Genomic DNA, 14,770 nt, shown 5'->3' on the forward strand with positions numbered 1-14,770 from the left:
CACTCCCCCGTGAAGTCAATAGTACACTTATTTACAAGGTGAGATGATCTGGGGCTTTTCGCTCCCTTGTCGATTGTCTCGGTACAAATGCGGATGTGGGTGAGTTGGTTGGTTCTTTGCTGGGCAGCTGGCCTTGCCGGGCTGGTGGGAAATGGTGAGTTCAGCTTCGTGGTCAACCATGATGTCAGTTGCCACTTGTGTGTGTGTGTGTGTTGGAAGTTCAAAGTTGGTGGTGTCTTCTTCGGGTTGTTCGTAGCTGTTGGTGAACTACAATTTGATTTGGTCCAAATGTTTTCTGCACGTTAGTCCATTGGTCAATTTGACCTGAAACACCCTACTCCCCTCTTTGGCTATGACCGTGCCAGCGAGCCATTTGGGACCATGTCCGTAATTGAGCACAAACACAGGATCATTGACCTCAATATCGCGTGACAACTTTGCACGGTCATGGTACACACTTTGTTGATGCCGCCTGCCCTCCACGTGATCACTGAGATCACGGTGGACAAGAGAGAGCCTTGTTTTGAGCGCCCTTTTCATGAGCAGCTTGGCTGGGAACCCCGGTGAGTGAGTGGGGTCTGGTGCGGTAGCTGAGCAGCACACGGGATAGTCGGGTCTGCAGGGAGCCTTCCAACACGCGTTTCAGGCTTTGCTTGATGGTCTGAACTACCCGTTCTGCCTGGCTGTTGGATGTGGGCTTGAACGGGGCAGATGTGACGTGCTTGATCCCATTGCGGGTCATGAATTCCTTGAATTCAGCACTGGTGAAACAAGGCCCATTGTCGCTGACTAGGACATCAGGCAGGCCGTGCGTGGCAAACATGGTTCGTAGGCTTTCAATAGTGGCCGTGCACGTGCTTACAGACATTATTGCAATTCAATCCATTTTGAGTAAGCGTCCACGACAGCCAAAAACATTTTGCCTAGAAATGGGCCCGCATAGTCCACATGGATCCTCGACCACGGTTTGGAGGGCCACGACCACAATCTTACTGGTGCCTCTCTGGGTGCATTGCTCAGCTGAGAGCAAGTGTTGCATTGGTGCACGCATGACTCAAAATCTGAATCGATACCGGGCCACCACACATGGGATCTGGCTATGGCTTTCATCATTACAATGCCTGGGTGGGTGCTGTGCCGTTCACAAATTAACGTGTCTCTGCCTTTCTTGGGCAAGACCACGTGATTGCCCCACATCAGACAGTCCACCTGCAGGGATATTTTGTCTTTGTGCCTGTGGAACGGATTAATTGCCTCCTGCATCTCCGTTGGGACATTGGACCAGCTCCCCTGGAGGACACAGTTTTTTACCAAGGACAGTAAAGGATCCTGGCTGGTCCAGGTCCTGATCTGGCGGGCCGTAAAGGGGGACTTTTTGTTCTCGAATGCCTCCATGACCATGAGCAAGTCCGCTGGCTGTGCCATTTCCACCCCGGTGGTGGGCAATGGCAGACGACTGAGAGCATCTGCGCAGTTCTCTGTGCCCAGTCTGTGGCGGATTACATAGTTGTATGCCGACAGCGTGAGCGCCCATCTTTGGATGTGGGCAGAGGCATTGGTGTTAATCCCTTTGCTCTCAGAGAACAACGATATCAGCGGCTGGTGGTCAGTTTCAAGCTCGAACTTGAGGCCAAATAAGTGCTGGTGCATTTTTTTTACCCCATAAACGCACGCCAGAGCCTCTTTTTCAATCATGCTGTAGGCCCTTTCGGCCTTGGACAAACTCCTGGATGCATAAGCGACCGGTTGCAAAATCCCCGATTCGTTAGCCTGTGGTAACACACACCCGACCCCGTATGACGACACATCGCAAGCTAGCATTAATCTTTTACAAGGGTTATACAGGACAAGCAGTTTGTTTGAACACAACAGATTTCTGACTTTCTTAAAGGCAGCCTCTTGTGAATTCCCCCGTACCCAGTCGTCTCCCTTGCGCAGTAACACATGTCAGGGTTCGAGCAGGGGCTTAACCCGGGTAGGAAATTACCCAAATAGTTAAGGAAGCCCGGGAATGACCGCAGCTCCGTCACGTTCTGTGGTCTCGGCACGTTCTTGATGGCCTCCGTTTTGGCGTCGGTGGGTCTGATGCCGTCTGCCGCGATTCTTCTTCCCAAGAGCTCGACCTCCTGCGCCAGGAAAACACTTCGAGCATTTCAACCTGAGCCCCACACGATCCAACCAACTCAGAGCCTCTTCCAGATTCATAAGTGCTCAATGGTGTCCTGACCTGTAACCAGTATGTCATTCCTCGAAAACCATGGTGCGAGGAACTGACTTTAGCGGGCTCTCCATGTTCCGTTGGAAGATCGCCGCGGCCGACCGAATACCAAACGGGCACCGGTTATAGATGAACAGACCTTTGTGCGTGTTGATGCAGGTGAGGCCTTTCGAAGACTCCTCCAGCTCCTGCGTCATGTAGGCCGAGGTCAGGTCCAGCGTGGTGAACGTCTTCCCTCCAGCCAGGGTTCCAAATAGGTCGTCAGCCTTGGGTAGCGGGTACTGGTCCTGCAGCGAAAAACGTTTAATGGTTACTTTATAGTCCCCACAAATTCTGACCGTGACGTCCTCTTTAAGTACTGGGACAATTGGACTGGCCCACTCGTTGAATTCCACTGGCACGATGATGCCTTCTCGCTGCAGCCTGTCCAGCTCAATTTCCACTTTCTCACGCATCATATATGGCATCGCCCGTGCCTTGTGGTGGATGGGTCGCGTACCGGGAACCAAATGGATCTGTACTTTCGCCCCTGAGCAGCTTCCAATGCCTGGCTCGAACAACGATGGGAACTTACTTAGAACCTGGGTACATGAGGCATCGTCGACAGACGAAAGCGCTCGAATGTCATCCCAGTTCCAGCGGATTTTTCCCAGCCAGCTTCTGCCAAATAATGTGGGGCCATCCCCTGGCACAATCCACAGCAGGAGTTCGTATACTGCTCCGTCATAGGAGACTTTGTCTTCTGCACTGCCAATTACAGGGATTAGTTCCTTGGTGTAAATCCTTAGTTTGGTGTGAATGGGGCTGAGTTTGGGCCTGTGTGCCTTTTTGCCCCACAGCCTGTCGAAGGCCTTTTTACTCATTATGGACTGACTCGCACCCGTGTCCAGTTCCATAGATACTGGAATTCCATTCAGCTCAACTTTCAACATTATTGGTGGACATTTTGTGGTGAATGTGTGTACCCCGTACACTTCTGCCTCCTTGCTACGAGTCTCCAATTCAGCCTGATCCACAGTGGATCGATCTTCCTCTGCAGCGTGGTGGTTTGCAGCTCGCCTGCACATTCGCTGGAGGTGTCCCATTCTTCTGCAACCGTTGCACACATCGTGCTTGAAGCGGCATTGATGGGACCGATGATCATCTCCACAGCGCCAACAAGGTGTTAACTGCCTCTCATTAACGATTGATGGCGGACTCTGGGTCATCTGATATTGGGCAGCAGCAGCCAGCGTATACGCCCAGCTATGTATTTTCCTGCTCGAAACCGACGTTACTTTGTTCACAGTACTGGCTGAAACTTCTTTACTCTGCGAAATCTGCTTGGTGTTGTCACTGGTGGACATTATGGCTTTACTTAGATTCGGAGTTTCTACAGTCAACAGTTTGCGAAGGATTGCCTCATGGCCAATGCCCGGTACAAAAAAGTCTCTAAGCATTTGTTCTAGGAATCCCTCAAATTCGCAATGTCCTGCGAGGCGCCTTAGTTCGGCGACATAGCTCTCCACTTCCTGGTCCTCCGACCGTTGACATGTGTAGAACCGATATCTTACTGTCAAAATGCTTTCCTAAGGATTTAGGTGCTCCCGAACCAGCATACACAATTCTTCGTAGGATTTAACTGTTGGTTTTGCCAGAGCTGGAAGATTCTTCATGAGGCCATACGTTGTTGCCCCTCAAAAAAATAAGGAGGATCGCCCTTTGTTTGGCAGCATTCTCGTCCCTTTCCAGTTCGTTGGCCACAAAGTATTGGTCAAGTCTCTCCACGAAGGTCTCCCAATAATCCCCTTCTGAGAACTTCTAGGATACCAACTGTTCTTTGCATTTTCGCGCGGTTGTTCGTTACTTCGTCGCCAATTGATACGTTCACAATAAAGGATGAAACTGAGTACTGTGCACAATGAGCAAGTGTGACCTTAGCTCCTTTAATAAGACTCCAGAGTGCAGGTATCTCGTGGGTGACCTGCTTATATACCATGCTCCCAAGGGATGCTGGGATCCCTTGGGACTCCAACAGGTAGGCCCTCTGGTGGTGGTGTAATACAGGTTACAAGGGGTTAAATACATAACAAAGGGGATGGAATATAAAAGCAGGGAAGTCTTGCTACAGTTGTACAGGGTCTTGGTGAGGCCACTTCTAACTAAAATAGTCTATTAGAGGGACATTGTTGATGGTGGCCTAGACCTTGGTTGCTGTTTTGGAGCGTGGGCAGGAACATCGGTAGGACCCAGATACAGAGCAGTGGGAAGGTCGGGGAAGATGATCGGCGAGTGTTTGTGGCGAGATGCGGTGAATGTTTATGGCGGAGAAGCAGCGAGAGATCGTGGCGGAGGTGCTACAGATGAGGGTACCGGGCCCAGAAGAGCCGAGGGCCCAGGGGCAGCACGGGCCAGCCCACACTGCGATATGTGGGCGCACTAGGTCCGTGCAGCAGAGCTGGTCTCCAGTTGTCCTGGTTAATCCTTGCCACTGGACTAAGACCTAGCTCTTTCAAGCCTGTGTGGTGGCTGGTGTGCAACGGTCACCCCACGTTAAAACAATCCACCCACAGGCATCTTCCGCCCCCTCAACTGGAGTTCAGGACTGGAACATCGGGTCCTTCATTGAAACATCTGTGAAGTTGTGGAAGCAAATCATCCTCGCTCGAGGGACCGCCTATGATGATGATTGGTGAGGCCACACCTGGAATACTGCGTACAGTTTTGGTTTCCATATTTAAGGAAGGATATACTTGCTTTGGTTTATGAAAGGGAAATCATGCTTGACAAATCTTCTAGAATTTTTTGAGGATGTAACTAATAGAGTGGACAAGGGAGAATCAGTGGATGTGGTGTATTTGGACTTTCAAAAGGCTTTTGACAAGGTCCCACACAAGAGATTGGTGTGCAAAATTAACGCGCATGGTATTGGGGGTAATGTACTGACGTGGATAGAGAACTGGTTGGCAGACAGGAAGCAGAGAGTCGGGATAAACGGGTCCTTTTCAGAATGGCAGGCAGTGACTAGTGGGGTGCCGCAGGGCTCAGTGCTGGGACCCCCATTTTTACAATATACATCAATGATTTAGATGAAGGAATTGAGTGTAATATCTCCAAGTTTGCAGATGACACTAAGCTGGGTGGTGGTGTGAGCTGTGAGGAGGATGCGAAAAGACTGCAGGATGACTTGGACAGGTTAGGTGAGTGGGCAAATGCATGACAAATGCAGTATAATATCGATAAATGTGAGGTTATCCACTTTGGTGGCAAAAACACAAAGGCAGAATATTAGACACAATATTCCAGGTGAGGTCTCACCAAGGCCCTGTACAACTGTAGTAAGATCTCCCTGCTCCAATACTCAAATCCTCCAGCTATAAAGGCCAACATACCATTCTTATTGAAGGATGGTGCCGTCTCGAAGGGCCAAATAGCCTACTACTGCACCTATTTTCTATGTTTCTATATTTCTATTATCTGAATGGCAGCAGATTAGGAAAAGGAGAGGTGCAACGAGACCTGGGTGTCATGGTACATCAGTCATTGAAGGATGGCATGCAAGTACAGCAGGCGGTGAAGAAGGCAAATGGCATGTTGGCCTTCTTAGCCAGGTGATTTGCGTATAGGAGCAGGGAGGTCTTACTGAAGCTGTACAGGGCCTTGGTGAGGCCTCACCTGGAATATTGTGTTCTGTTTGGTTTCCTAATCTGAGGAAGGACGTTCTTGCTATTGAGGGAGTGCAGTGAATGTTCACCAGACTGATTCCCAGGATGGCAGGACTGACATATGAGGAGAGACTGGATCGACTGGGCCTGTACTCACTGGAGTTTAGAAGAATGAGAGGGGATCTCATAGAAACATATAACATTCTGACGGGACTGGACAGGTTAGATGCAGGAAGAATGTTCCCAATATTGGGGAAGTCCAGAACCAGGGGTCACAGTCTAAGGATAAGGGGTAAGCCATTTAGGACTGAGATGAGGAGAAACTTCTTCACTCAGAGAATTGTGAACCTGTGGAATTCTCTACTGCAAAGAGTTGTTGATTCCAGTCCGTTAGATATATTCAAGAGGATGTTGGATATGGCCCTTACGGCTAAAGGGATCAAGGGGTATGGAGAGAAAGCATGAAAGGGGTACTGAGGTGAATGATCAGCCATGATCTTATTGAATGGTGGTGCAGGCTCGAAGGGCCGAATGGCCTACTCCTGCACCTATTTTCTATGTTTCTATGTTTCTATGTTGGGGGTAATATCTTAGCATGGATAGAGGATTGGCTAACGAACAGAAAACAGAGAGTAGAGATAAATGGTTGGCAATTAGTAACCAGTGGGATGCCGTAAGGATCAGTGCAGTGACACCAACTATTTGCAATCTATATTAACGACTTGGAGGAAGGGACTGAGTGTAACGTAGCCAAGTTTGCCGATGATACAAAGATGGGAGGAAAAGCAATGTGTGAGAAGACAAAAAATCTGCAAAAGGACATAGACAGGTTTAGTGAGTGGGCAAAAATTTGGCAGATGGAGTATAATGTTGGAAAGTGTGAGATCATGCACTTTGGCAGAAAAAATCAAAGAGCAAGTTATTATTTAAATGGAGAAAGATTGCAAAGTGCTGCAGTACAGGGGGACCTGGGGTACTTGTGCAGGAAGCACAAAGGGTTTGTATGCAGGTACAGCAAGTGATCAGGAAGGCCAATGGAATCTTGGCCTTTATTGCAAAATGGATGGAGTATAAAAGCAGGGAAGTCTTGCTACAGTTGTACAGGATATTGGTGAGGCCACACCTGGAATACTGCGAGCAGTTTTGGTTTCCATATTTACGAAAGGATATACTTGCTTTGGTGGCAGTTCAGAGAAGGTTCACTAGGTTGATTCCAGAGATGAGGGAATTGACTTATGAGGAAAAGTTGAGTAGGTTGGGCCTCTACTCATTGGAATTCAGAATAATCATAGAAACATAGAAACATAGAAAATAGGTGCAGGAGTAGAGGACATTCGGCCCTTCGAGCCTGCACCACCATTCAATAAGATCATGGCTTCACAGGAGGGCAGGAAAAAGAGTGGGAGAGCTATAGTGGTAGGGGATTCTATTGTAAGGGAAATAAATAGGCGTTTCTGCGACCGCAATCGAGATTCCAGGATGGTATGTTGCCTCCCTGGTGCAAGGGTCAAGGATGTCTCAGAGCGGGTGCAGGACATTTTGGAAGGGGAAGGTGAACAGCCAGTTGTCGTGGTGCATATAGGTACCAACGATATAGGTAAAAAACGGGTTGAGGTCCTACAAGACGAATTTAGGGAGCTAGGAGCTAAATCAACAAGTAGCTCCTCAAAGGTAATAATCTCAGGATTGCTACCAGTGCCACGTGCTAGTCAGAGTAGGAATCGCAGGATAGCTCAGATGAATACGTGGCTTGAGGAGTGGTGCGGAAGGGAGAGATTCAAATTCCTGGGACATTGGAACCAGTTCTGGGGGAGATGGGACCAGTACAAACCGGACGGTCTGCACCTGGGCAGGACCGGAACCAATGTTTGCTAGTGCTGTTGGGGAGGGGTTAAACTAATATGGCAGGGGGATGGGAACCTATGCAGGGAATCAGAGGGAAGTAGAATCCCAAACTCCCCAAGAGCAATGCCACAGGGAGGTCATCTCTAGATTTGCGGATGACACCAAGTTGGGGGCGATCGTCAATACTGAGTAGCACTGCAACAAACTACAGGGGGACATTGATAAACTTGCAGAATAGGCATATAATTGGCAAATAAAGTTCGACACTGATAAATGTGAGGTATTACATTTTGGTAGGAAGAATAGGGAGGTCATTATTACTTGGGGGGTGCGAGTCGAGGTGGGGTAGAGGAACAAAGGGATCTCGGAGTACGAATACACAAATCACTAAACGTTGCGACGCAGGTTAGCAAGGTAGTAAAAAAAAGCAAACCACTAGGGTTTATTTCTGTATGGTATGGAATTGAAAAGTAGGGAAGTTATGCTAGACCTGTATCGAACTTTGGTTAGCCCATACTTTTTTTAATGAGGATGTTGCCTGGACTGGAGAATTTTAGCGATGAGGACAGATTGGATAGGCTGGAGTTGTTTTCCTTGGAACAGAGGAGGCTGAGGGGAGACCTTATTGAGGTGTATAAAATTATGAGGGGCCGAGATATAGTGGATAGCCAGGACCTAGTTCTCTTAGCAGAGGGGTCAACAACCAGGGGGCATAGATTTAAAGTAATTGGGAGGAGGTTTAGAGAGGATTTGAGGGGAAATGTTTTCACCCAGAGGGAGGTGGGGGTCTGGAACTCACGGCCTGAAAGGGTGGTAGAGGCAGAAACCCTCACCACATTTAAAAAGTACTTGAATGTGCACTTGAAGTGCCGTAACCTACAGGGCTACGGACCCAGAGCTGGAAAGTGGGATTAGGCTGGGTAGCTCTTTGTCGGCCGGCGCAGACACGATGGGCCGAATGGCCTCCTTCCGTGCTGTAAATTTCTATTAAAAATGGGAGCAGAAGCAAAAGATAGAAAGAGGAAAAGTAAAATTGGAGGGCAGAGAAACCCAAGACAAAAAGCAAAAAGGGCCACATTACAGCAAAATTCTAAAGGGGCAAAGTGTGTTAAAAAGACAAGCCTGAAGGTTCTGTGCCTCAATGCGAGGAGTATTTGTAATAAGGTGGACGAATTAACTGCGCAGGCAGCAATTAATGAATATGATATAATTGGCATCACGGAGACATGGCTCCAGGGTGACCAAGGCTGGGAACTCAACATCGAGGGGTATTCAACATTCAGGAAGGATAGACAGAAAGGAAAAGAAGGTCGGGTGGTGTTGCTGGTTAAAGAGGAAATTAATGCAATTGTAAGGAAGGACATTAGCTTGGATGATGTGAACTTGGTATGGGTGGAGTTACGGAATACCAAAGGGCAGAAAACGCTAGTGGGAGTTGTGTACAGGCCACCAAACAGTAGAAGTGAGGTTGGGGACAGCATCAAACAAGAAATTAGGGATGCGTGCAACAAAGGTACGGCAGTTATCATGGGCGACTTTAAGAATATAAGAACATAAGAATTAGGAACAGGAGTAGGCCATCTAGCCCCTCGAGCCTGCTCCGCCACTCAACAAGATCATGGCTGATCTGGCCGTGGACTCAGCTCCACTTACCCGCCCTCTCCCCGTAACCCTTAATTCCCTTATTGGTTAAAAATCTATCTATCTGTGATTTGAATACATTCAATGAGCTAGCCTCAACTGCTTCCTTGGGCAGAGAATTCCACAGATTCACAACCCTCTGGGAGAAGAAATTCCTTTTCAACTCGATTTTAAATTGGCTCCCCCGTATTTTGAGGCTGTGCCCCCTAGTTCTAGTCTCCCCGACCAATGGAAACAACCTCTCTGCCTCTATCTTGTCTATCCCTTTCATTATTTTAAATGTTTCTATAAGATCACCCCTCATCCCTCTGAACTCCAACGAGTAAAGACCCAGTCTACTCAATCTATCATCATAAGGTAACCCCCTCATCTCCGGAATCAATCTAGTGAATCGTCTCTGTACCCACTCCAAAGCCAGTATATTGTGGAAATGTATTTTTATCTAAGCTGATACCATACGGTATTTGTGTGCCTTTTGATCAAAATGGAGTCCTGGCCCTTCCAGAACTTTCTGCATTTTAGCAGTCAGCTTGCATAAACAGCTAAACCTGGTTTGAGATGGCTGATGGCCATCAGACAGCTAGGAGACAAGTCATGCTGAGACAAGTAACCCCCCCATGGTGCTCTCCTATTGTCTACACTACAGGAGTTCCATGTCACCCCACCCTTATCTTCTAGCCATTATCTCCTTTCCGAGACCTCATCCATTTGATGCAAACAGATAAACTGACCAGGAAATTGGAACAATCCTGACACAATACAAGACAGGTGATAGCCCATTACCTATGACTCATGGAGTAATGGCCGGCTGGCCAACTGATAACCCTGACAAAAGGAAATATCTGGATACCATGTCAGGACCAGGATATAGTAATTAACTCTTTATCTGTATTCACTGACTGTGAGACAGAGCAATACACAGGGAGAGGCCATAACTTGGGTTTTACTGTATAAATATCTTGTTAAACTGAACCATTTCGGAGGTGTTCACTTAGCCCTTGACTGAGTGTAACCTACCCCTTGCGAGCAAGTAAATTAAAGAAACTTCTACCGGAGCTGTAAGTGTCGGAGTCATTCTTTTCGGAGGTCGAGATTTCGACAGTTACTTCTTGGAGGTCCCACCGAGATGCATATTCTCTGTCCTGCGAGTAAAACGGATACAGGCATAGTGCCTCTCCAGTGAAAGGCTTCAGTGGCCAAACAAGGTGAGCCTTTTGCTCACAAGAGGTTTCTTCACTGTTGAATCGCATATGTAATCTGTTGTCCACAGGGGAGGTACTGCAATCTACAAGACTCGGCATTTAAAAGCTAAAGGTATTTTTTTATAACCATTTCTTTCTCAGCTCGCCAGCAGAAGAGAACAGGTTCTGGAAAAAACCCTCGAGACAGCCCGGGGAAGGTTTCAGTAGGTAAGGGAGCGCTAGTCGATCGAAAAGGGTTCCAGGTTCTTATGTGATAAGATTTTTATTGTTTTTAATTCGGAAGGGGTTCTTATGTGATAAGACTAGAAAAAAAAAAGAAAGTGCAATCGATCAAAGAGTTTGGGTACGGAACCTTAAGTTTTATCAGTTTTTATTAGGATAAGTTAAGGACTCGGTCTGTAGTAGCGTACAACGCAGACTGAGAGTTTGTTTAGATAAGGTGTAAGGTTATGATTTGTGTACTCGCGGGAATATCGTTTGTTGTCCTTGTATTACTGTTGTGTGCAATACCTTTGTGAGTCATTGCCATTAGAGAAACGGGAAGAGTCACTAGGGAAAGTTGTGATTCGGGAAAAAAAAACACAAGGATTGATTAAGAAAAGAAACAGTAACTGATTGATCAACTACGGTTGGTTCGTGCCAACATATCTCACACACCCAGACTGAGCCGGAATTAAGAGCCTTTTCAGGCCACGTAACAGCCAGGAGAAGTGGGCGTAGAGAACTCGGTTGGCCGAAAGGATTGTGAGATCAGAAACTGTGGAAAAATCTTAAATCATCCAGAATGGGGGCTGGAGCAAGTAAACCACCACCAAAAGGGACCCCAGCCCATTTTATGCTCCAGAATTGTGGTCAGTCTTCAATTGACCACCTAAGAGAATGGGTAAAATGGACTAAGGGTGAAAACAGACCATTTCCACCCGATGGTTCATTCAATTTAGAGAGAATAACCTGTCTAGAAGAATGCCTTATAGACAGAGACCCAGGTAGAAGAGGGAAAAAAAAGTGAATTGGTCAGCGTTTGGAGATTGGAAAAGGGAAGCTGAGGAACGACACGAGAAGAGCCTAAGAGTTAGCAAGCAGTGTACTAGAGGGAGAAAGCAGGGGGATGAACGGGTAGAGCAGATGAATCGCCCTCGACATAACAAACATCCATCTGTTATGGTTGCTAAAGAGACAATGGCACACTCACCTAGGGCCCCTGAGGGTTGGGATAAGGATGAGGATGAGGACTGGGATGAGGATTGGACTCCCTACAGCCATCGACCACCGCCGTATGTTCCATCCCCGGGGGGTGCTCCAGGCCAAGGAGGAGACGATCCTCGGGCCGGAGTACAGGGAAACGGGGTAACACCCGCTCCCAACAATACAGGTGCGGCTGCAGGAAATATAAGTCAGTCACAAGGGAATCAATACCGTGACGGCCCTGCAGGGGGCACACGAAGTCTTACCCGTGGACCAGAGCCCGTTGCCCTGGAGCCATCATCATCTGCATACCCAGTAAGACTTTTTCCCAGTCCACTCTCTGGGGGGGCTCCGGTCCCTATTTATCGACCATGGTCACCAAGTGAGTTAAGAATAATTGTGGAAGGATTGGCAGACCCCAAAACCAATATTGAAAAGGCCATAGACCAGTTAAAAGTAATCACCTTGTGCCACGAACCCAGTATATTAGATGGTCAAATCTTACTGAAAGCATGGTTAAAGGACACGAAATTTGCCGAACTTGAGATAAAATTCAAAGATTTTAAAACCCATCGAGAGGCTCTGGATGCAGATCCCAGCACGAAGCCAGGAGAGGGGTTCTGGGGAAGATGTTGGGAAGCCTTACATTCGGTGTTCCCGAGGAAAACGAATTGGTCCAAAATTATGGAAACTACACAAAGAAAGGAGGAGGATGTTGAGGATTATGTAGAAAGAGTGCGAGAGATCATGAACCAATGTTCAGGCACGAAAATGGAGGAGGTAGAAGCTCCTATGATCAGCGCCGTGGTAAACGGGCTACGGCCCGAACTCAGAGATCCCTTTAAACTAGTTTGTCTCGGATGGCGACAGGAATCGCTATCCAAGGTTGTATCTATGTTAAAGGACATACAAGAGCGAAATAGAGAATCTAGAAGCAAGGTCACCATGTTTGTAGGACAAGCAGCTCCAATAACACCCACCCCAGTGACACCGTCCTACGCCCCCACCCAGGGTAGAGGAAGAGGGCGAGCCAGAGGAGGATATTACAGGGGAAGAGGGAGAGGAGGTGCAGAGCGGGAAAAATATGATACCTGTCACAATTGTGGACAGATTGGACACTGGGCTAGAACTTGCCGGGCAAAACAGCAACAACCAAATTATGATTGGACTCAACAGGCAGGTAATAGAGCACACCCTCCCCCTTCAGAACCCAACCCGTATGCGACCCAAGTCCAGGGACATGCTAGACCTCAGACTAATTTCTCTGTGCAAGATCCATTTGGATCACAGAATCAAAAGCAATTGGGCCAACCACCAAATTGCCCGTATAATGATCAATGACGCCCAATCCCAGACCCGAGTGCGGCGAACAAACAGCTATCCGTCGTTTCGTTAAATGCCATAGGAGAACCTGAAGTAAAAATACGAATACAAGGGAAGGATATCCCATTCCTAGTGGATACTGGTGCCACCTATTCGGTCCTTTCAAGGGAAGATACGAGGGGAATTCCCACTTCCACTAATCAAACCTCAGTGATTGGACTATCTGGACACGCACAGCAAATGTTTTTCTCCAACCCTATCAATGTACAATTAGAGGATTACGAAGATAATCATTCATTCCTACTGTCTAAGGAGGTTCCAGTGAATCTGTGTGGATGTGACCTATTATGTAAAATGAATGCCACAATCCTCTGTTCCCCAGCTGGTCTGGAGGTTCGAGTCCCCATAGATAAATGTGGCGCATATCCACTACTTCAACCCACAACTCCCATATTGTATGCCTGGAAAAATTTGGACCCCACACTAAGCAAAACCCTATCCTATTTGGTTGGTTCATATTGGTGTGTAACAAGGTTAATCACAGACTACCTCAAATCTCAAACCTTGGGCAAGTGGTACGAAACATTACACTGCACAGCATATTGTGACAACACGGGATCAGACGCTACAGCACAAATCTTTTATCAACCATTCCTGCACCAGAAACATCAATTGATGATCGAACAAATCTTTATCGGACCCGAAGGGATAGCGGCAGGGGTTAAATTATCCTCCCACAGTCAGAGCTTGTTTAGGGTTAAAGGGAGCGTTCCACACTGCACCCTTGCGGTTGCAGGCACACATAAACCCCAGGATTTAGGACAAATGGTTAAAAGAATGCAAGGATCCCCAGTACAAGAGGAATGGCACACACTTAATGGAACTTTGGTGCAACATGAAAGGGGAGGAGGCTATTCTGTCAAGTTGAATGGGAAAATATACTTCGATGCTGTCTTAGAAGAAAGGATGCTCTCAGCCACTAGCTTCCCAGTACGACAAAGCACAGCAGAGCTTCTTGCTAAAGTTCCAGAACAACTATGGTCTACACACGCTAATGAAGTAGGAAGGATGCTCACCGCACAACCCTATAAGGTAGCGATCAATTCAACCGCCCCGCTCCCCAAGAAGCCCCAATACCCCTTGTCCCCAGCCGCAGAACAAGGTATTGAGCCAGTCATTAAGTCCCTGCTGGCCCAGGGAGTAATCGTTCCAACTAGAAGTCCATGTAACACACCGATCTTTCCGGTGCAGAAGCCCAATAGTGACAAATGGAGATTTGTCCAAGACCTACGAGCCGTGAATCATTCGGTATTCCCAACTTATCCGGTGGTACCCAACCCGGTAATTATACTTGCCAGTATTCCGGCATCATCAACGTATTACACAATAATTGATCTGTGTTCAGCATTTTTCTCAATACCCATTCACCCAGAGTCCCAATTCCTGTTTGCCTTCACGTATAAAGGACGCCAATATACGTGGACAAGACTCCCGCAGGGATTTACCGAGAGCCCTACCATATTCTCACAATGCCTAAAGAGGGATCTGGAAGATGTAATTTTACCAGCAGGTTCTACACTTGTGCAGTATGTTGACGACTTATTGCTCGCCTCACCCTCCAAATTGGCCTGCGAAACGGACTCCCTTGTGTTATTAAAAGCTCTGGCCTCGAAAGGACACAAGGTGTCAAAGGCAAAGTTACAATTTGTCTC

General features: G+C 47.6%; 1 protein-coding gene across 1 annotated transcript in view; it reads left to right on the forward strand.

Moving 5' to 3' along the window:
- Positions 1-14,770, forward strand: part of LOC139260449 (uncharacterized) — a 54,004-nt gene that overhangs the window by 30,810 nt on the left and 8,424 nt on the right. The window contains exon 9 of the mRNA XM_070877012.1: positions 10,692-10,757. Within this exon, the coding sequence (XP_070733113.1) occupies positions 10,692-10,757 (66 nt within the window). The remainder of the gene's footprint in view (positions 1-10,691; positions 10,758-14,770) is intronic.

This window comes from Pristiophorus japonicus, chromosome 3, assembly GCF_044704955.1.
Source record: "Pristiophorus japonicus isolate sPriJap1 chromosome 3, sPriJap1.hap1, whole genome shotgun sequence".
Lineage (NCBI taxonomy): Eukaryota > Metazoa > Chordata > Chondrichthyes > Pristiophoridae > Pristiophorus > Pristiophorus japonicus.